General features: G+C 34.6%; 2 protein-coding genes and 1 long non-coding RNA gene across 3 annotated transcripts; 2 read left to right on the forward strand and 1 right to left on the reverse strand.

Moving 5' to 3' along the window:
- Window positions 1–324: 324 nt before the first annotated feature.
- LOC128238443 (putative inhibitor of apoptosis) lies at window positions 325–16395 on the reverse strand. Its single transcript, XM_052954366.1, has 7 exons — window positions 16266–16395; window positions 7387–7993; window positions 5149–5229; window positions 4455–4610; window positions 3721–3863; window positions 3218–3278; window positions 325–2731 (listed from the first exon to the last, which is right to left on the reverse strand). Exons 4-7 carry the CDS (start codon window positions 4558–4560, stop codon window positions 2532–2534), a joined length of 510 nt encoding a protein of 169 aa, XP_052810326.1. The 5' UTR covers window positions 4561–4610; window positions 5149–5229; window positions 7387–7993; window positions 16266–16395; the 3' UTR covers window positions 325–2531.
- On the forward strand, window positions 10828–15377 carry LOC128238444 (uncharacterized). Its single transcript, XR_008261704.1, has 2 exons — window positions 10828–14903; window positions 15200–15377. It is a non-coding gene; the product is annotated as an uncharacterized LOC128238444 (long non-coding RNA).
- Window positions 16396–19810: 3415 nt separating the features above from the next.
- LOC128238950 (baculoviral IAP repeat-containing protein 2-like) lies at window positions 19811–21706 on the forward strand. Its single transcript, XM_052955293.1, has 4 exons — window positions 19811–20086; window positions 20534–20673; window positions 20959–20998; window positions 21144–21706. The coding sequence occupies exons 1-4, from the start codon at window positions 19975–19977 to the stop codon at window positions 21350–21352; spliced, it is 501 nt and encodes a 166-aa protein (XP_052811253.1). The 5' UTR covers window positions 19811–19974; the 3' UTR covers window positions 21353–21706.
- Window positions 21707–22638: the final 932 nt, after the last annotated feature.

Here is a 22638-nt window from a genome sequence, read left to right on the forward strand (position 1 = left end):
TGCATATATACAACGAAACTTCGTATATTAATGTGATTTTGCATTTTAAATATAAATTTGACACTTATTTATTTTAAAAAAGGCACCTTTATTGACCTTTCTCACTTACAACATTTTGATTTGATATTGGTGACAAAAAGTCGTAGATACGAGTTTTGATGAAAATCAAAATATTAATTAATTATTAATTATTGCATCATTACATTTCTTATGTGTGACAAATACACATATTTTCTTTTTATAAATTGTTTTAGGAAATCACCTTTGTTTTAAACCTTTTTTAAAAAACTTACTGCATGTTTATGAGTAAAACAAAAAAGAGAAAATGCTTAAAATTTAATCAACTTTTTCAAAAACTAACTATAACTGGTAACAAATCGTGACAAAACATTTTCATGTCCAATAAGCAAAACACTCTTGCCTTTAAAACAAAAACATTAGGTCAACAGATGACATAAAAATATTATGGCACACACATGTCATTTAACTGATCTCTTAACAAATTTTATAAAATAATAATTATACAAAAGATTTTATCAAATTTTCATAATACTTGTACTAAAACTCGTAAGAATTTGTGACAAAACATTTCAAGTCGAAGGAGCGAAACGCTTTTGCCTTTTAAAAACAAAAACATTTGGTCAATAGATGACATAATTAGAGATTATTAAATGGCATGTGACATGACATTCAATGAAATAAGTCAACCTCTAGACTTCTATGATTAAAAGCAATTTAAAGACAATTTCTTTATGACACACAAAAGTCATTTTACTGTTCTTTAACAAATCTCAAAAACACATGAAACTAAAACTGGTAACAAATTGTGACAAAAACTATTCAAGTTTTATAACGAACAATCTGGTCTCTAATCTATGGTCATCTGAATTAAAAACATTTAGACACAGGTAATTACAGGTTATTTAATGGCATGTGACATGACATTCTAGACGAAATACGTCAACCTATATGATTAAAAATAAAGAGATGACACACAAAACTAAATGAAACTCCAATAGTTATACAAATACTCTTTTTTAGAAAACAGTTTGTACACTATCGTAAGAGCAATTTTGGTGAGACTGTTCATTCAATCGCTAATACAAAATGAAAATATACAAATGCAAAAAACAAACAATTATGGCATAATCCAAAACTGTTTTAAGATGGTAACTGTAGTAACGTTAATTCAAATCACTGACACATATCTAGTCGTGGTTGAGATTATCAAAGAACGGATGGTAGTCAGCAGGGACAACAGACTTCAATTCCATCAGATGATGGAATTTAGAGCGCTTAATGACTAATGGACCACAATGAAGCGGAGTTGGATCTTGGTTTACAACATCCGATCGTCTAGCTCGTCTAGGTAGATTACTGAACTCGTCGTGAAACAAAAGCTTGAACTGAATTTCGCCATTTGTATTGTATTGCAGCACACGGATATTAGTTACTACCGGATCTCCGACTTTTGTCCCTGGCCTATTTGTACTGAAATACGACAGATCTGAATACTTCTTAAAGAACGTGTGATCCACGTACTTGACCTGATATGGACGAACAATGTCAAAACCTCGTAACTCAAGTTACGCGGGTTGTGACTCTTGTGGTGAAAGACCAATCCGAGTACGAGGTTTTGTCACATGTTACCAAGACCATTTCCCATTGGCATTCACTTACGAGATTTTGTCAGAAGGCGCGGAATTAGTTTATGTTTCCCGCAGCATGAAAAAACCCATTTCACAAAAAAAACAGAGTTACGAGGTTTTGACTCCGCAACGATAATGGTTTTACACGCTTTACGAAAGTTTCACTACAAATGCAGTCTATTTAGTTACAAAGTAATGGCTCCTGAAAGACAAGCGGAAAACCCCAAATCTATATCCACGAGACAAAATTTTCGACGGAAGTTAATGACCAACTGTTACATTAATTGAGTTTTGTCTAAATCACTCGAACAACATAAAAAGTGATGACTAAATACTCATTACCGCTTAATTTCACATAAGAAATCAGCAAGTACACAGTTTAATAGCTGCAATGGCGTCATTAATATTTTAGACAGCACAGAGACGGTTGAATTTGGACTTATATAAATAAATAGATTTGGACAAAATATTAATTTTCGAGCATTTATATAGTCAAAATACATTTTGAATTAGCTTAACTTATACAACAAGCTGTTTTCCGCATTACAGACAAACTTTCAAATGATATGTTTGAATAAAGGAGCGGGTCAACAGTTATAACCTATCAATACATTATCTTATGCAAAACTACATGACAAAGCAGTACCGCTCTCACACACCAATAATAAATATAGTAACGATTGACAAGACAAAACATGTACATTGAATTGAAACACAGGAATGTATGAGTTCACATTGAGATACACACCGAGTCTGTTCTTACTTTATTATTTGCCTAATGGATTATCATAGCAATATCAAACCTAGGTTACATATGCATGTCTTATTTCATCATGATATGCTCAAATCATATTATCTGTGTTTAATCTTGTTCGCATTTTATTAAGGAAGGAAAGCCCTAACAGTTCCTCGAATATCTGCGCGGCAAATTGGACATAGCTTAAGAGCAGGTGCACACTCTGCACATGACACAAGGTGCCCACATGGCAAAAATACAATAATGCTCCTGTTGTCCAAACAGATGCGGCAATGATTATTGTCATCCAAAGCGTCCGTTTGTTTTGCTTCAAGACTGACGTTACCTGAAACAAAAAGCAGACGTTGTTTAAGAGTTTATCAAGGGAAAACACTCAAAATAGTGGACAAAATATATTGTATCTGGTGTGTTATTAAGAGTTGACCCTGTGACCTATTTTAAACTCTATGAGACAAACATTTTTAGGTTAAGTCTTGACCAAGGGGAACGTTCTGACCAAGTTTTGTCATTTTTTGACAATTCACTACCAATATCTTATAACAACCGGATGAGATATACGTTTACAACATGAATTACTGTGTTTCTTATACTTATACTATTTAATGACACTCTCACAATTAACTGTCCCGTATCATTTTTTAAAACAAATGCTCCCACCACTTATGTTTCTTGGATGGACTAGACTATAAATAATATCACTCCTGGAAATGACATATTTTCAGGTGACTACGTAAACAAACTGCAAGTTTTACTTAGCAAAATTCAGAATTGTGGTGCCAGATTCCATACATAATTTTGAGCAAAGCCATACTTTGAGAGGGAATCCCGGGGGCAGTTACTTCGTTGTCGTCAGCAGACATCTGGCGCTCTGTCTGAAGTATAATATTTACATGAAATTTTTAATCTTAACATGCGATTACATTATATATATATAACTTTCAGACTAATAAAATCGCAACCATAACTCAGTGTAATACTTTGTTTCATTTTAAACAGCAGTGTTACCTATGGGTTATTATTTAGTTTTAGCATATCTTTTTTTACAACGATTATTAAACACGTTATGGCAACATTACCTAAATCTCTCGCTTTGGCACGATTTATTGCGATAGGTTTGTGTTGTGTTGCTGGGGAAACATGAGAACCCGGTAGAAACCCACTTGTCCTGCTTGGTTACCACTAACCAAACTCACATGCGCCCAAGCTTGAAATCGAACCCGGGTTGCCAAGGTAAGAAGCCAGTGCGCTAGCCTCTGAGCTAACCGGACAACCGTAACAGTTAACAAGACTGCCTTTCTGACCATTGACACTTACCCCGTTGCTAGTTGGTGGCTTGTTTCTCTGAACATATGTACATTCAGGAGAATGTCGTGCGTGCTCAATCCAAGGGTCATCTCCGATTTCCCAGCTGACAAGGCCTAATCCACAATAGAAACATCTGACTCGATCCTTAAATCCTGAAATCATTTGCAACTTTCCTTTTTATTCATTTTCAAAATCAAATCAAACAACTAAAACAAATAGGGAAAAATCACTTAAAATACACACTGCAGAACTTATTTCTTATATTTCCTCCAAGTATTTGTTTTCTTATGAAATAGACCATTCATGTTTTGTTATATCGTTTCCAAATATCAACATAGCTAATTCACATAGAAACGTGAGTAAGCACGAAATGTGACGTCATCAGAATTGAAAACTATCTGGAGTATATTTTGTAATATTTTGTTTCGAGACGGAAATCATATTCATTATAAAGGAAGTCTACATTCGCTCCCCTTTTGCAAATTTGAAATAGTAAATAATTTGCAGTTATGGTTTGTAATATAGACTAAAACATAAATTAAAACAATTGCAGGTCATTAAAGGACAATATTATAGAATATTTTTTTGTGACAGCCTTCTTGGTCGCTTTTTATCCAAAGATTTAAGTGCATGCCCAGGTAATTAAAACCGCCAGCACATGTATGACGACTCCTGTTCCTTTGATAAAGCACTAGCCTTATGTGAGGAGGTACATGAACAGCCGTCAAGAAAAGGCAGCATACCAGTATAAAATAATCCTGCTCTTGCTAGTGCGTTCGGTGACACCACATGTCCGGACGGCCAGTTCTTGAAAGACGTAAGCCTGCTGACGAAGATGGCATATTCCATGTGCTAAGGTTGACTGGTATCAATGCCAGGGAAGCGAGCTTCCAACTCTTCTACAAAATTAAGTTTACACATTTTTGGGGTACGAGTTCTTTAAATTCATATAGTAAAATTCAGGTAAATATATAACACAGACTACTGAATTATAAAACAAATCGTCCGTGTTTATTTAGAAGACAATGGTTTAAGTCGATGTGTATACCACATATCAAAATAGTGCTATTAACGTTTAAAAACATTTATGAAGCATATGAGACAAAATAAGTTTGGATATGCTGGATTACAAATTCAGTCGTCACCGATGAATATTAACAGATAATCAAAGGCAAATCCTTCTCGTGCCGATCTCCAATAGCTTATGAAACAGTAATATATACTTTTAAAATATTTATATGTAATGTTAGTTTTAATGTATTCTCTTGGTGGTTGTGTGAGCATGTTTAATTTCATGTTACGAGTGTATGCCTTACCTACGTTTAAAATCAAATGTTGTATTGAAACTAAATCCTATGGAAAGTCTTGAATTTATATATTAAATACTGCAAATGAATACCGGCAATTATAAGTTCTACATAAAAAACTTGGTCTTACCAATTGCCGTTGGTTGGATTATATTGTTCAGAGTGTTCTCGTCCTGGTCATGCATTGAGGCGTTCCTTGCAGAATGTTGACCTTATAAATAAAATCGTCCGTGAATATTTAGAAGACAATGGTTTAAGTCGATGTGTATACTAGAGATGAAACTATTGTTATTAACGTTTTAAAAACAAACGGATTTATGAGTTGAACATATGAGACAAAGTAGGTTTGGATATGTTGTATTACAAATTCAGTCCTCGTTGATGTATATACAGATAATAACAGATAATCAAAGGCAAATACTTCTAGTGCCGATCTTCAATAGCTTATGAAACAGTAATATTTACTTTTAAAATATTTCAATTTAATGTTAATGTTAATTTATTCTCTTGGTGGTTGTATGAACAAAAAGTCATGTTTTCATGTTACGAGTATATGACTTACCTACGTTTAAAATCAAATGTTGTATTGAAACTAAATCCTATGGAAAGTCTTGAATTTATATATTAAATACTGAAAATTGAAACCGGCAATTAAAACTTCTACATAACAAGAGGCCCAAAAGGGCCTATGCTTTACTGGCATGGCTCTTGTGGTTATTTTTAATCCACAGCATGTACGTTTGAGTAATAGGCAACGCATATATAGTTCACTTTTAGTATTTGGGTTAGCTTAAAACGCTGCACCTTCAACATCTGAGGACAGGAAATGTTGTAAGCAGATTAGTTGCATACACTATTTTAATATGTGCCAAGTAGAGGTAATTTGAGGGTAAAAATATTTGCTTTCAAAACTGTACTTATCGTCAAAATTTCATTTCTGTAGCTTTAAAATAAAAAGTCGGTCAAAGGTCAAAGTCAAGGACATCCGAGGACAACATTAATGCTTGTTTGCAAAACTGTTCACATGGTCAAAATTTCATTACTGTAGCTTTAAAAATTAATAAGTACGTCAAAAGAGGTGGGGCCAGCTTTTGCCCAAGGGGCATTATTTCAAATGTTTTCAATTGCATCATATGATGCTCCACAACTAACATCAAAGGTATGGGCCTTGTGGTTTGAAACAAGAAGATTTTGAAAATATTTCTTAAATATGTCTATAGGAAAATAGTGACACCCAGGGCAGTGCCAGTTTTGACCCAAGGGGCATAATTTGAACAACCTTGGTAGTGGACCACTAAATAAAGCCTTGTTTAAAATAGCAAGGATTTGTATAGTGGTTTCAGACAAAAAGGTTTTTAACTTTTATCAATTTAAGGGGGGGGGGGGGAGTCCGTCCCTTACAAAGAAAAGAGAACTCTTCCCTGGGCATCCGCCAACGTCGCCGAGGTCGTTTGCATTTGCCGCACTAGTCCCTTGCGGGACAATCTCCGTGGGGGGGCGATAATGACCCCAGGGGCATAATTTGAACAAATCTTCACAAGCAATTGTGACTTTACATGTAAACTTGGCTAAAAATAGACTTCGCTCATGTAGACTTGGCTAAAAATAGACTTAGCTTAAAATAGGATTTTTTAAACTTTCAAGACCCATAATCCAGGCATGCATGTGCAGATCTGGCTGGTTTTCAAAAGGAACCGAGTTCTATTGGATATCTAAATACTGGACATGTTCCATCGAGATACAATCAAAACTGAAGACTGTATCATGTTCACAAGCAATTGTTTACAGACGAACTGATTTTTTTAATACTTTCAAGGCCCATAATCTAGGCATGCATGGCCGGATCTGGCTGGTTTTCGAAAGGAACCAAGCTCAAATGGATATCTAAATACTGTACAGGTTGCATCGAGATACAATCAAAACTAAAGACTGTATCGTGTTTACAAGCTAGTGTTTACACAATAGCATTTTTTATACTATCAAGGGCCATAATCTAGGCATGCATGGGCGGATTTGGCTGGTTTTCGAAAGGATCCGAGCTTAAATGGATATCTCAATACGGAAAAAGTTTCATCCAGATCAAAAAAACTGTATCGTGTTCACAACCAATTGTTTACACAATAGCATTTTTTATACTATCAAGGGCCATAATCTAGGCATGCATGGTTTTCGAAAGGAACCAAGCTCTAATGGATATCTAGATACTGTACAAGTTTCATCGAGATATAATTAAAACTGAAGACTGAATCGTGTTCACAAGCATTTGTTTACAGACGCACAGACGCACGGATGCACATACTACGTACACATTACCATCGCATAAGCTCTTCTGGCCTTTGGCCAGTAGAGCTTAAAAACCGAGTTTTACCATTTGCCGTTGGTTGGACTATATCGTTCAGAATGTTCTCGTCCTGATCATGCATTGGGACATTCCTGGCAGATTGTTGACCTGTCCGGAATGGGCAGTCATGGGTGTGTGTGTTTTGAATGTCTTCCGTAGGAAAATATACTCCATCAGTATCCCAATTTCGATGAGTCCGTCCACATTCAAAGCACTCAACAACTGCATCCACTTCAGTGTAAAAGAAGCCATTTGCAGCTAGTTTGATAGCACTTACTGAAGGATCAAGTGGAAACAGAGAAAACGTCAGAAGTCGATGGAATTCGCTGTGCATAACTCGCCTGTTGATTGGAAAGACCCAGGCAAATATCTCGCGTGATCTGATTATGCATTGTATACGTTCTATACTTTTTACAGTTCTTCTTGTCATGGATTTACGACTTAAATCATTGTTGTGTCTGCCGTTCTTAGTTGTCGGTTTTGATTCCCATTTCTTTTTTGAGTTGTTCGAAGAGTTGAGTATTATCCAAAGGAACAAAACGTGTCTTGCGTGTATCCATTGTTTCACAAGATCCAACATCAACTCGATCGCGAGACAGTGTACAGCCTCCTGCATTATGCTATAGAACAGAACCTACAACAAAAAAGTAAGTATTGATAACAGTAAACTATGTTATCACCTGCTATCTCTTGTTTTCGGTCTTCTATAACTATCATATTTTTTTCTTCTGTTTTACATATATGTGACATAACATATTACTCTGCATGTTTGTAAGTTATTTAATTGGAAACACTTATTCCTCAATTGGCAATATATAAGCACGTTTATTTCTTAATTATTTTGTTATGATTTATTTGAAAAATATGGTCACTTTTCAATTATATCTTCAGGGGAAAACTTGATATTCCTTTGGATTTCATGAAATATATTTTCAAAACCTTCGACACATTCTGTATCATTTAAACCAGAAATGACGTGTAAGCACAACATCATGACGTCATAAAACCGGGTATGTCGTCAACATTTTCAAAAAAGAACATTTTGCTAGAAGTAAAGTGAAAGTGTTTATGTTGTGATTCTTACTGGACAACATTTCAGTATTAATTTTACTTATAAACGGACTCAAAACGATCGGCGGATATATATAGATATATTATATATAATATTGTTTAAACGATTTTAAGTTATACTTTAAGCGCGAAAAAAATGCATTGCATTGTCAGTTAGTGGTATTCTGCTCAACAGCAGCGCAGGTGAAACAGGTAGAACTGTAGAACTTGTTTGTGTATTATTTTTATTTTTTTTTTTTATTTTTTTGGTGGGGGGGGGGGGGTGATAAAAAGAATCAATTTTATTCAACTCCTCGATGAAATATGTAAGACGCTAGCAAATGATTCGCTAACAAACATTATATGTTCATGAGCTTGTTGAATATAATTGCGTATTACTTGACGACTCAAACCAGACCCTTGATCTATGTATCTTATAATCAGTTTCAAATTGTAACAAAGCTATTAGGATTTGGAGAAGAAATGTCGTCAAATATCTTATTTAGTCGAGCTTATGAAGTCATGGACATAGTCGGGAACACGGGAACAGCATACGAGAATTTTAAACTGTTGGGAATTCTTGCAAAAATATTCTCACCGGAATCCCGTAACCCATTTGCACTTATTTGCAACGTGTTCTCGCCGTACAAAATATATCGGACAAAGTACGATGCAAGGCGGACAGTACACGACATTTGCGACACGACTGTTGCGTAAACGTCACTTGAGTACACCGTACACGACACTTGCGAACACGAATGTTGCGTACACGACACTTGCGTACACCGTACACGACTTGCGTACACCGTACACGTCACTTGCTTACAAGACAGTTGTGTACACCACACTTGCGTACACCGTACACGACACTTGCGTACACCGTACACGACACTTTCTTACACGACAGTTGCGTACACCGTACACGACACTTGCTAAAACGACACTTGCGTTCACCGTACACGACACTTGCTTACACGAAAGTTGTGTACACCACACTTGCGTACACCGTACACGACACTTGCGTACACCGTACACGACACTTGCGTACACCACACTTGCGTACACCGTACACGACACTTGCGTACACCGTACACCACACTTGCGTACACCGTACACCACACTTGCGTACACCGTACACGACACTTTCTTACACGACAGTTGCGTACACCGTACACAACACTTGCTAAAACGACACTTGCGTTCACCGTACACGACACTTGCTTACACGACAGTTGTGTACACCACACTTGCGTAAAGCGCGTTTACAAACAATATTGTGTAAAAATGTTAAAATATCCAAACAAATCATTTTGTATATGGAGAACTTGTAATGCTAGATATCCATTAATTATTGGTAGATTAAGTATTGGTTAAACATAATTGAATCGGATCACTTATAGAAGGCTTAATCTTGGCTTTTAGTTTGTTTTTGTTTTTCAAACAGACTGGAGTGCTGACAGAAGTTTTACGAAACCTTTTTTTTGTTATCGTGAAAACTCATAGAAAAGGAGTAAGTATATAACGTTCACCTACAAATCATCCTGCAATAGATACCCGTAGATGTCATGAGTCGATAACGATTCTATACCTTGATAGAAAATGTAATGTATATGATTAATTAAACGAAGAGTGCCATTTTGTTATTGAATGTACGCTATTCAATGATTTAAGAAAATTATACATAGATTAATATTATTGGATAAGATCATGTTTGTTAATATTTATTGATTGATAGAATTATTATACATTCCCGCGATATGGAAATTTCGTATTGACGTTCTGCAAGCTAAATTTAGACAATACTTTCGGTTTTGTTGCGTTTTGTGATTACTATAAAATTAGTAGTGGTTTCGCACCTCATTTACAGTATAAACTATTTGGAGTAATCTTGACAATCCCTGAAGCTCACGAGCATGTATAAGGGAATGTTAAAAAATGTACAAGAACGATCATACTTTATATTTTTATACGTACTGCATAAATCTTCTAGCAATATATGTTATTTCTAATATGGAATTTTGCTCTGTTACAGTAAGTGAATAACCATGCATTCGTCACGAGACATTTTGATTAGTTGCTTGAACTAGCAATCCAGTTTTAGCTTAAAATAAACCAATTTTAATTTTGTTTTTACATATTAAACGAGCTTTATTATTTACACGCGCTTTAAGTTGTGGGTGACATAACTGGCGCACCTGTATTTTATATATTAAATTTTTTATACATTCATAGAAACAATATTGGACCTAAATATATATATATATATATCTCTGGTGTAGATACGTTGTATACATCGTATACCTTTAACATCTATCTTTCCTGCCCATCGATTAAGTGACAATCCGAAATCAATTTTTCAGTCACAATGATTTCTTTAGCCATAGTGTTGCAAAAACAACGTTGGCACTTTATCTCATCTGCTTAAAATTTTAATCTAGTTATTTTTAGCTTCGATCGTTTTTTTACCCCGTATTAAAGTACAATCAAATGTATAAATTCGCAATCTTTTCTGATCGTTCAAAGTTCTACTTCTTACAATGGGTTCTTCATTTCGAATGTTGTTCATATACGAATTCCCCTATCTAAACTTTAGTGTTGTTTATGTCGCTGATTTGTTTTAATATGCATTATGTGGTACTAGTATTTAAAATTTGCTATTTTGAGACAACGCTGGGAACCCGTATTGGGATTTCCCATGGTTTATTAATCTAAGTGAATATCAAAACATCACGTCTTATGAGTAGGAACCCGTCTTTGAAATTCCTTTCGCCTATTTATAGGAAGGTGGAAAAGTACGGCGTAAGTCATATACGTTGAAACCCGTTTAAATGTGAAATATTTTCAACGAAGACATTGTTAAGAACGGTTTGATCATAATATAAGATGAGAATGAAATTGTCAGACATAACAATAAATAAAAGACAAATTCACAATTTAAGGTCGGTCAACTTGTTATCTGTTGGTGGTAACAAATTGTTGACGGGTACAGTGTGCAATAAAATAAAAGTGCAATTTGGGTATATAAACTGGAGAAAGAAAGTGATGGAGTACGATATAATTTTATTGCCATGTATGCATTTTCTCGCCACCTGCGGTTGATATCATTAAAGAACAAGCAACACGGATCTACCACTGGAGGAATATTCTAAACCGCTTGGAGGGCTGGTGAAGCCGGATCTCATCCAGGCAGAAAGTGGACAAACACAAAAGTAAAACTTCCGCATAAAACGAAAACGTAGAACATAACGTTACGTTAAACAAATTCCAGTTGATTGAGCAGGTCGAGTAATCTGGATTTAAAACTGAAGATATAGATAATATTTCAAACACCATTCTAATTATCTTGAATGTGATGTGCAACAAGTCCTGGTGAAAAAATATATTATTCTTTTTTCAAATCTTTAAGATTCAAAATTGGAAATGTTGAGGGAATATATGTGTGATTATAAATACGTTTGAAAGGATCTATGAGCAAAGATATATCGACAATATATTTTTCGTCAATACATTTATATTATAGTAGGCTGTGGTTTTAAGATGGCGCAAAATCCAAGTAGGCAATTGTTTGAACGATTTGTAGAAGGAAGATAAAACAGGTAAAATAAATATCCAATATAAGAGGACATGGGACTCCCAAATGAAGATAATCTAACAATATGGTCGGCCGCTGTTTGAATCGCGGCTAAGACTGAATAACGGGTCGAATCGAAAGAGTACAGTATTTCCTTCTTTGCAAAATTTCGGCATGGTGGGCCATCACAATCTTATTTATCGCGGCTTTATTTATAACGTATACCCGACCAACCGAAGGAGATAAATTTATCCTCGGGTAACTGAATTCAACGTCAGGCGGGGTCAATCCATATGGCAGCCATATAGACGCTTGCAGACCATCATTATCACCAATAAAAAGGTAGACAAGTATTTGAGTGGACAACGTCAATGTTTACATCACAACCAGTTATGATACTTCAATGTCATATATTGATGATACCACTTGTTAGATTCAAGGACTTTTGTGCGTTTAATGGTCAGGGCTTTGAAACTGAAAAACATCCCGAAACGATGCTGCAAACGCTCGAGAATGCAAGAAGGGGGCTGTATTTCTCGGAGTAGGCGAACTCATCTAGGCGAAAGAGATGAAAAGTAATGCTTATGTTTTCTTCAGAGTTATTTATTTACATCATATTGATCAAATATGAATTTACGGATAGGTTTACGAAAATTGGCCCCGACAGGGTGAGCATGTTCACTGACACTCTCTTTACAGGCCATGCTGGTATTAGACCGGAGCAAAAAGTTAATCCAAAGGGTATATTCTGGACCAGAACCACGATACTAGAATATGCACGACAGACAAATTAGTTCAAAAAGATTCACTGTCATAATCGGAATGTTGAATGAATGAGACTCGTTATTGTAAACAAAGATGACATGTCACGTAATCATAACATACATGCATGTACAACTGAAACTGTTTATAATGTGAATAAAGATATGTCTTACCTGGATTAGGTCAAGATTAAAGTCAGCCACGGGCAAATATATCCCAATGTTAACTCAAGCACTCAAAATAAAACAAAAAGTAAAAAATACACGATGCAAATGTTTCCCTACAGGTGCCCCGATATTGTCAACTAAAGAAGCAGCACAACCGCCTAATTATAACCAAACATAACGAGGGATCCCAAAATGGAATACCAAAATAAATTACCTGGTATTTTACCTATACTACATTTAAAACGAAATGGTTTTCCCCAAAACGGCGAGTGCTTGATGGCTAGTGATGGGTGAATCATGAGATAAGAATTTGTTTATCAAATATTAAAGGTTCAATTTTCACGCCATTTAGTGAATACAATTATGAAGAGTAAATAAACGACAAACTTCTGTCATAGAAACATGTCTAACTCATTTGAATAACTGTCGGGTTAAGAACTTTCATTGATACGAATTCAACACGACAAGTAAACCGAGAGGACATTGGACTCCATAGGATGATTACCTAACTATATAGTCGGCCGCCGTTGGAGTCTCGGCTAAAACTTGACAACCGCTTGGCTCTAAAGAGAGCAGTATTTCCTTCTTTATAAAATGTCGGCATGGTGGGAACATCACAATCTTATTTATCGCGGCTCTCACTATATTTTGGCTTTGTTATTACCATCATGACCAACCGAAGGGGGTAGATTTAGCCTTGGATACCGGAATTCAACTTTAAGTCAGGCGGGGTCAAATCATACCGCAGCCATATAGGCGCTTGTAGACCATCCTTATCATTAGTAAACAAGAATTTTAGTGGACAACGTCAATGTTAACATCACACCCAGTTATGAAACTTCAATGTCATATATTGATAAGACCACTTGTTAGATTAAAGGACTGTGTGCGTTGAATGGTCGGGGGTTTGAAACTGAAAACTATCCCGAAAAGATGCTAACGATGCTAACAGGTAGAACCTGCAAACGATCGAAAATGCAAAAAGGGGAATGTACTACACGGAGGAGGTAAACTCGGCAAGGCGAAAAAGAAAGTACTGCTGATGTTGCCTTCAAAGATTATATGAATTCCCTGACTGGTTTACGAGAATGGGCCCCGAGTATTTAAATGATTCACTGTCATATTCAGAATGTGAAATGGATGATACTAGCATGGACCTACACGGAGGGCAACTCGAATTGACTTATTTTGCCCCTGAAAATCTGGTTATTTCTGTGCTATTTTCTACGCGTTTGAACTAACTTATGATTATCCATGAGTGAATAAAACCAATAAGGATAGTTGATACATTAAATCAGAAGAACATTTGCTCTTTTGGCACTTTTACTAACTTCTTCGAGATTTCGCGTCCAAATGAAAGAAACAGATGCGGTTATGACGGCATGAAGTTGAATGTAACAAACATAAAAAATGATAACAAATAACACAATATGCTTTTTGTTGAATATGTTCTATTATTTAGAATTATTGATTACTTTTTAAAGCTGCACTCTCACATATATACCATTTTTACAACTTTTTTTATATTTTATCTTGAAAAGAGCAATTTGTTTCGAAAATATCTGCAAATCAATAATATAATAATGCTGACAAAAAATCAGATCGTGGATTTTCATAATTCCGTTCGAAAATAAATGTTTAATGGCTTAAACCGTTACTAACGGTTTAAGAAAAATGCATAGAAAATCATTTTTTAAACTTAAATATAAAAACCTGCGATCTAATGTTTTGTCAGCAATCTTATATAACTGCTTTCCATGGATTTTCGCAAAAAAATGGCTAATTCCAAGACAAAAAATAAAAAAAGCTGTCAAATCATTCAATCTGTGAGATTGCAGGTTTAAGGTATCTGATATCATAATTATTATATTATTTTTTACAGCTGGAAGTAACATTATAAGATTTGTTTTTGGACAGTATTACCCAGCCTCCATCACCACAACAAGCAACAAATGTGATTATTATTCCTTTACAGACATAATCTGATTAAAAAGGTAGTTGACATTCATTAAATTAAAGTTAAAGATGTCAAAATGTTATATATGTGATATCATTTATACTTGAGCAATAATATCTTGTCATACATTATTTGATAAGGTGGTAATACATTTTTGGAGGAGGAGGGAGTAGTTCTTATAATTCCTCTCTTATTTCCTGTTTACTACATGACAAAACACTTTATCAATATCTTTAACTTATAGGTATATATTTTATTATTTTTTTGTTAAAATTTAAATATATGCCGATAAATATTTGATTCATGAAAAATAATTAATTGTTCTGATTTCAGACCTTGTGAAATCATCAACAAGCAAGCAGTAGTACCCCCGCATCTGTCCCAGTTGACTTTTCTGTATTTTTTGTTAATACATGTTCAATCAGTTTGGATTGTTTTATAATTGTTTTGCAACCATAGAGTGGCATATATTGATCAAATTGTTTACCTGATTAAACAGTTCATTACTCTCGTCTCAGCTGTTACAAAAAAAAATCATTAAAAAATCATCAGTTGATATGCGTTCAGTATTTCACTTCAATGTTCAATGTAAATAAGGGCAAGGTCAAACTAAAGGTTAAGTTCTCATTGAAAAGGTTATATAAAGCCCTGTGGATTTCCATAACTATCATGTCTCAGCTGTATATTGCTGAGCAATTGAATGTTCTTAGTGTGTATTGAGCAAAAGTCATACTTGTACAGAAATACACAAGAATATATCTTGCCCATTCCAGTAACTTTTTGGTTATGCCCTGAATTTGAAAGTCTCCTTTATTGACAACAGTGTTAATTAAAATTAATAATTCAAGCTAAACTTTCTTTTTGACGTGCAGGAAATCTAATGTTAGGCTTAGCTCCGTGTTACTTACTACCGATTCATGCATTTTCTAGTATTTCCGTAAAGTTTTGAGCATTCAAAAGATAAAATAAAATGGATTTAATTAATATGTCTTCATAAATGATGATTCTTTGTAATGGTTAGGTGCTACTTCAGAAAGTACACTAATACTCATCGGAAAGTACACTAGGTACACTGTGGTACTGTGCTTAGTGCGCTAAACCAGTTATATTGGTTGGTTTTACCATTTTTTAGACAAGGAAATAAAGGCTGCAAAAAACAGTGCCTTACCTCACTTTTTTAAAAGGAATCATAAAAAAAGTAAGCTTTAGTCGGATCTTTCTTTTTTAAAGCCTGGAATAATACAAAAAATGCATCAAATTGGGTGCTAAATTGAATAGAAAAACAAACATTGGTCCATGCTAATGACACAACTTATTGGAAATGAAGATGACATGTCAGGTAATCATAACATATTTACAATTTGAAATGCTTATAATGTGAATAAATATATATTTTAACCTGGATGTGGTCAGCCACGGAAAAATTATATCCCAATGTTAACACAAGCACTCGAAATAAAACAAGTCCAAAAACACGATGCAAATGTTTCCCCTACAGGTACCTCGATATTGAGAGAAAGCACATCCGCCCACTATAAACCAACATGACGAGTTGAAAAAACCCCAAATACTTGGTATATAAATATAATGTTTTGGTTTCCCATAAAGCGAGCACTTGTTGGCTATTTTTAGGAGGATTTATGAGATCAGAATTTGTGCACCAAATATAAAAGGTTTAACTTGCACGCTGTTTAGTAAACATTATCCTTAAAAACAATTATCGACATACCTTTGATGTAGAAACAAGTCTAATTCATTTTAAATAAATGACAGGTTAAGTACTTTCATTCATACCAATTCAACAGGCCAAGCAAACCAAAATGAAGGTGTTATACGAAGATGTGTCGAATATGGATGTGTGTAATTGTGTATTCAATATTGAAATAAGACATTCTTTAAAACAAGTTTTGGCTTCCGAAATGCAATTGTCACAACCTATACGGAAACATTTTCATTTTGATACACATATACGTACCATTTTCAGCACAACGTTGCTTTTTAAGATTCTGTGTAGCCTTAAGAAAATAGTCAATAGATATATAATCTTGCAAACTTTTCATTTAATAACATTTTAGAGATGTAAATTGAAAATTAAAGTTAACAACAGGTTACAGCTGAAGAAATTAAAACCTATTAGTACTACTTCCCATTGATATAAATAAAATGGGATGAAAATTATGGAATGCAGTATTCTAATCTAATCTTACTCATATTATAATCCTGAACGGATGTATAAATTACACGCATGCATCTGTAACACTCATATATCGGCTGTATTTTTTTTATTTAAACATTGTCAATTAGTGTATTTAGAAACATCAAATGACATTGTCTGCAAATAAGACAAGACAATCTTGATAACGCTTGTTTTTGTTTCAAGTTTAATTTTTTCGATGGCAGATTATTTTCCCTGCTACTTCTGAAGCGGAGGCATTCGTAACTTGGAGACTGTGGACGATCATTGAGTATTTGCGGCTCAAGTAGAGCCAGAGGTTCATCGATTCGTGCCGATTTGTGAGAGCATTAGCCATTCAGAACACTGTACATATACGTAAACTCACTCAAACACTGGCCATGGTGCAGATCCTTCTATAGCATTTAATATATTGACAATGCTTTACATCATATTGACAGAACAGATTCAGGGGCGGTTTTCATAAAACTTCTTAAGTCATTCCTCAACTTAAGACACTTTCCTAATTTTAGTAAATCTTAAGTCCCATGAAATAAAATCAAGAGAATTTCCAAAATACATTATTTTCATTGACCTGTACCTGTCAAAGTCCGCGTCCTCCATCACAGAAGCAATCATCTATGTCACACAATAACCAGTCCTTAACAGCGTCATTGGAGAACGATGACCACGACAGGCACGTCCCTATGCTATGACACAGATAGTCGAGAGTAAATCTATTCTCAAGAAAGAGAACTTAACCGTAACAATTATAATTGGAAGTTGGTGATAATAAATCTAATTTATCAAATGTGTATTGTTAAATGGTATGTTTGTACGTAGCAAACTAAATATTAATACACATCGTCAAAATGAAAAATATGCGCATACGTTTATAGTAGAAAATTGTAACATCAGTGTACCGAATGCATCATAATATATCAAATAGTTTTTATACCGCGAAGTTTGATGTTTTTAATGAAAACAATTCAATAATACAGCTCTTAGACCGTTGTGTCTGTCATTTTATCGATAAACGCTTTAATCAGCAGATGCAAGTTAGCATAGACAAAGACGCGCATCGTACCTTTGCCATGTTGACACTTGGTATAATGTCGTTATATTTGCAAGTGTACTGCGGTAATGTCACATATGTCATGCAAATGAAAAGGGTCTGTATGGGTTTTCCTGTCGTAGACTGCATGTAATCCTTTTGCGGTACGTTGCCAAAACGGTAGTTAGGAAGACGACCAAACGGTAGTGGGAGGGTTAGCCAAGTTCAAAATCAGATTGAATGTTGTCTAAACGGAAGTAGGAAATCACGTCAAACGAAATTTGACATGCCTGCTATACCATAGGTAGAAAATTTGCTAAACGGTAGTCGGTAAGATGACTAAACGGTAGTTGTTTAGTCGACTAAATCTTACTAGAAGCATTTTGAAATTAGAATTTGCGCTTTGTTGTGTAAAGATGAGTGTCATGTGGGCTTCATTTTAGCACGAACTCCAGAGACTTTGATGTACCCTACTAGTTAGAGTAAAATACACTATCATTTGATAATGAGAAAAAATCAGTATCTGAAGAACACATACCTGTTTGGCGTTGTAAACCGATACAACAGGTGTGTGCTCTTAGTATGATAATTCGATAACTAAATGAGACAAAAGAAATGTAATTCATCAAGTTGTGAGTCAATTGCTCAGCACATCTTATTACTTTACTTTGAAACATAATTGAAAACAAACTTGTATGGGATCCTTTTTATCAATTTATTTAACTATAATTTGTGCACAAGTTAATAAAACATTGTACGACCTCCTTTAAATATTCAGGTTTAAATGCTGGAATACCAACTTGCAACAGCCACATATGTAGCCCGGAAATCAAACCAAAGACTTCAATATTTATGCGAAAAACTACAGAAACAACTCAGAAGCAAAAATTGTACATATAAACCTGGTTTAATGGCACTGGGTAAACGCCAAAGACATATAACATAAAAACAAAAAATCCAGCCGAAAATCAAATGTAAGACAACCCTACACCGATTAATTATTTTACACAATGCAAACTTTGAACGGCATTAATCTCAGTACACATTTGTCTCTGATACTCTTAAACACATACTGCCTAAAATAAATATCTAATTGATGTAAAGTCAACATGATAAATATATTACGTCTTAAGTTTCGAGTGCACAAAAAAAGGAACCCTTATCCGCCAAAACACTGGAAAAAAGATTTCATGTCTTGGGTTTCCTTTAGCAGTTTCGTTAAGCAGTTTTTTTTATAAAGTATGGAATTCACAGCAATATTTCACTGCCTTGAGAGTATATGAATAAACACCTGTTTTACGTATCAATTTATTTACTTTTAACATAATGTTACAGTTTCACGTTGAAAAATACACTCTTTAGGATATTTTTTTTTAATTTTATATTTACATTCGGATGGGATTCCAAAAGATTCCACCTATCCATATATCGTTAGTATGAAACAAGTTGAGTATCCTGCTTTGAACCATTACTTGCTTCCTTATCATAATGTGATTTTTCTTTAAAATAATTTCTATAAAAGTTTAATATTTTTAGTACATCATTACACTGAAATGTGAATGGAAACTTATTAATAGAATTACGCAGCCTATAACCTTTCCAATCTAAATATAGACTTTATTCGCATAATGGGAATTAATGAACTTTAACGAGTTGTTTCCCAAAATAATATATTTACAGTAAGGGATTGATTATATTTTTTTTGTTCCAGGTTCCCAACTCATAACTATGATAAGGTATATAAATGCAAGGTACGGAAAATGTTCGTCCATTGCTTTTCTGAAATAGCATCAATTTAAAACAACGATTGATTTCCTTAGGATCATAACTGCTTAAAAAGGATATTGTCGTTGATTGACAAAGTGCCTATCTAAGTGATCAATGCCAGGAAATACAGAGAACAAGGAGATGGACGGCAGAATAAGAAGCTTCTCTAATTGGAGCTTTTCTTCGGATCCCTCCAAACTTGCTTATGCGGGATTTTATGCTACAGGTAGGCTGGTCATTTCTAAGTGTAACTAATAACTTGTCATATTGTTCAAGTTGTGCATGAAGTTAATCTTAAAAATGTCATTTAGTAAAATATATCTTAATTATTTGAATTCGTTTCATTCAGTTGAGGACAGCTGCGGGATACCGAGAAGTACCTCTCAAGTATTATCGATAACCTGCAAATTTAATTATGTTTGCTGTCCTCTAAAACTGATTTATTATAACCATAATCCTGATACTACAACAAATAATTTGTAGGAAACAATGTAAAACTGTGCTTAACATGCTATTTCCCGGCAACTATGATATAGTTTATTTTCGAAATACACCGATAATGAGAAAACTATTTGTTATATTTAAATTATTCGCAAAACTAGTTTTACAAAATAATTCAGTAAAACATATTTGTACATATGATTTTGCAATGTTATGCTCTATTCAATATCAGGGTACCATGACCTCGTTCAGTGTTTTGCGTGCGGTCTTGGATTAAGGTATCTGACCGCCGATGATGACCCATTGTCAGAGCACATTAAAAACTGTCGATCAGATTGTTCCTACCTGAATGAACTTAATAGTGAACATCAGGTAAATACCAACGATGGTAAAATGATATTACATGGGTTCCCGTTATTCACATGTACGTGAGCTGATTAAATCGTATATCATTCTGTCGCTGTAAATATGTTATTTACAGAGCCCAACCACCAAGAGTCTGACAATGTTTTCTATTTTATATAAAGTACTTCTATTTTATATCAACATGGTTTTATGTTTTACATTTTCAGCTATTTAGCTTGTCCCAATAAAGATTTATCAAATAAATGACACAGTTTAAACAGTTTGTTTGAACGCATGTTTTTTTCTTTTCAGGATCCCAACTGTTTTTCGGATGAACAAGCGAATATGTCAGGTAAACCGTCTTTTTATACGTTGCGTTTGTTCATATGAATAAGACTGGATGATGGTAGAAAATAGGCATAACGTCGAAATGAATGATTCCCATTATGACTTAAAATTGTTTGAAAATATAATAAAATAAGGAAATTACACCACAGATGCCGAAGACGAGCTAGAACAGCTTGAGGAGCAGAATGCTACACTGAGGGAGAGGGTCACGTGTAAGGTCTGTCGAGAGAGGTCAGCTATAGTATTGCTGCTTCCCTGTAGTCACCTGGCCGCCTGCGTCCAGTGTGGACCAAGCTTGACCACCTGTCCCGTGTGTAACCGGCGAATTGTTGAGACTGTTAGGACCTTTATGGGGTGAAGCACTCGATGGCCCTTTCAACAGATGCAAGAATAAACTGATCATGTGTTCATCGTCGGCATATTTGTTCTAAGTCACTTGGTAGTTTACCTCTGTGTAAGGGCTTTCAAAATATCACATATCTTGAATAATAAATTCAAGGCAAAAGAACTGTCAAACAAACTATGTTATGCCGGAAGAAATGAACTCGATCGTATTTTGTCATGTGCTGCGCTGGCGAATATTGTTTATTAAGGCTAATATTTGACATGCACAATAATGTGTTCACATGCACAAAATGTAAAAGCATGAAGTATTATGTTCTAAGTTTAAAGTATATAAGGTATTGTTTATAAAAATGTGTAGCAAAATGTGTATTTTTCTTTTTTTCATTTGTTTACGTTTGTCAATACTAACACCTGTCAGATTTACCTGACCAACGCTTACCAGCTAATCATATGGGAGTGTAAGCCGATATTATAAGTTATGGGGTTAGAAGGTGACTCGATATTGAATATACGGGGCAAAGGAAACCATATCGGATGAGAGCGAAGTTCGGATATTGTCAACTACTAACCCCGTAACGTATATATCACTTTGACAACTTGTTAACATTGATCAAGAAGCAAATACTATCACAATATATTCTACTAACCCCATAACATTAATGTCACTTTAACTCCCGACGACAAGAGGATGTTTACATGAAACAAGAGACGACAAATTTCAATTAAGGTCACAATAAAGTAAATTTATAAAACATGATCGATGTAAAGATTACATTTCCATTGTAAACTACAATGTTGTAGTACAATTATGGGAAATTCATTTTTTCATCGGAATACGACATAAAGATGAGTGACCCAATATGGAAAAATATGGAGACGCGTGATCATCTCTGAATCAATGTCGTTGCGTTCTTTATGTTGGAGGCGTGATATAAAATATTGCTTAAGATAATGGAAATAGTATGTTTGGACAGTCCATGTTTTCTTTATTTCGATGTTTTATTTATTGCGTTTTGTTGTTTGATTGAACAGACCTGAAGTCCAATATATCTGCCAATGATATCTATTGCTGCAAAAAAAAATACTGACATGATATGTTCGGCAATCCGAATTACTGACACAGTCAAGCCCAATCACATCTAAATATACCACACAATAACTCTGGAGGGATACAATTGTGAAGTTAATGCCATTCTCGTAACTAAACATCATTTCTGCCTAAAATCTTAAGCACCCTTTTCAACCCTATCACCTCAATAAACACATGTATGCTACTACCAATCTAATTCAACACCAGTC

Source organism: Mya arenaria, chromosome 6, assembly GCF_026914265.1.
Source record: "Mya arenaria isolate MELC-2E11 chromosome 6, ASM2691426v1".
Taxonomy (NCBI): domain Eukaryota; kingdom Metazoa; phylum Mollusca; class Bivalvia; order Myida; family Myidae; genus Mya; species Mya arenaria.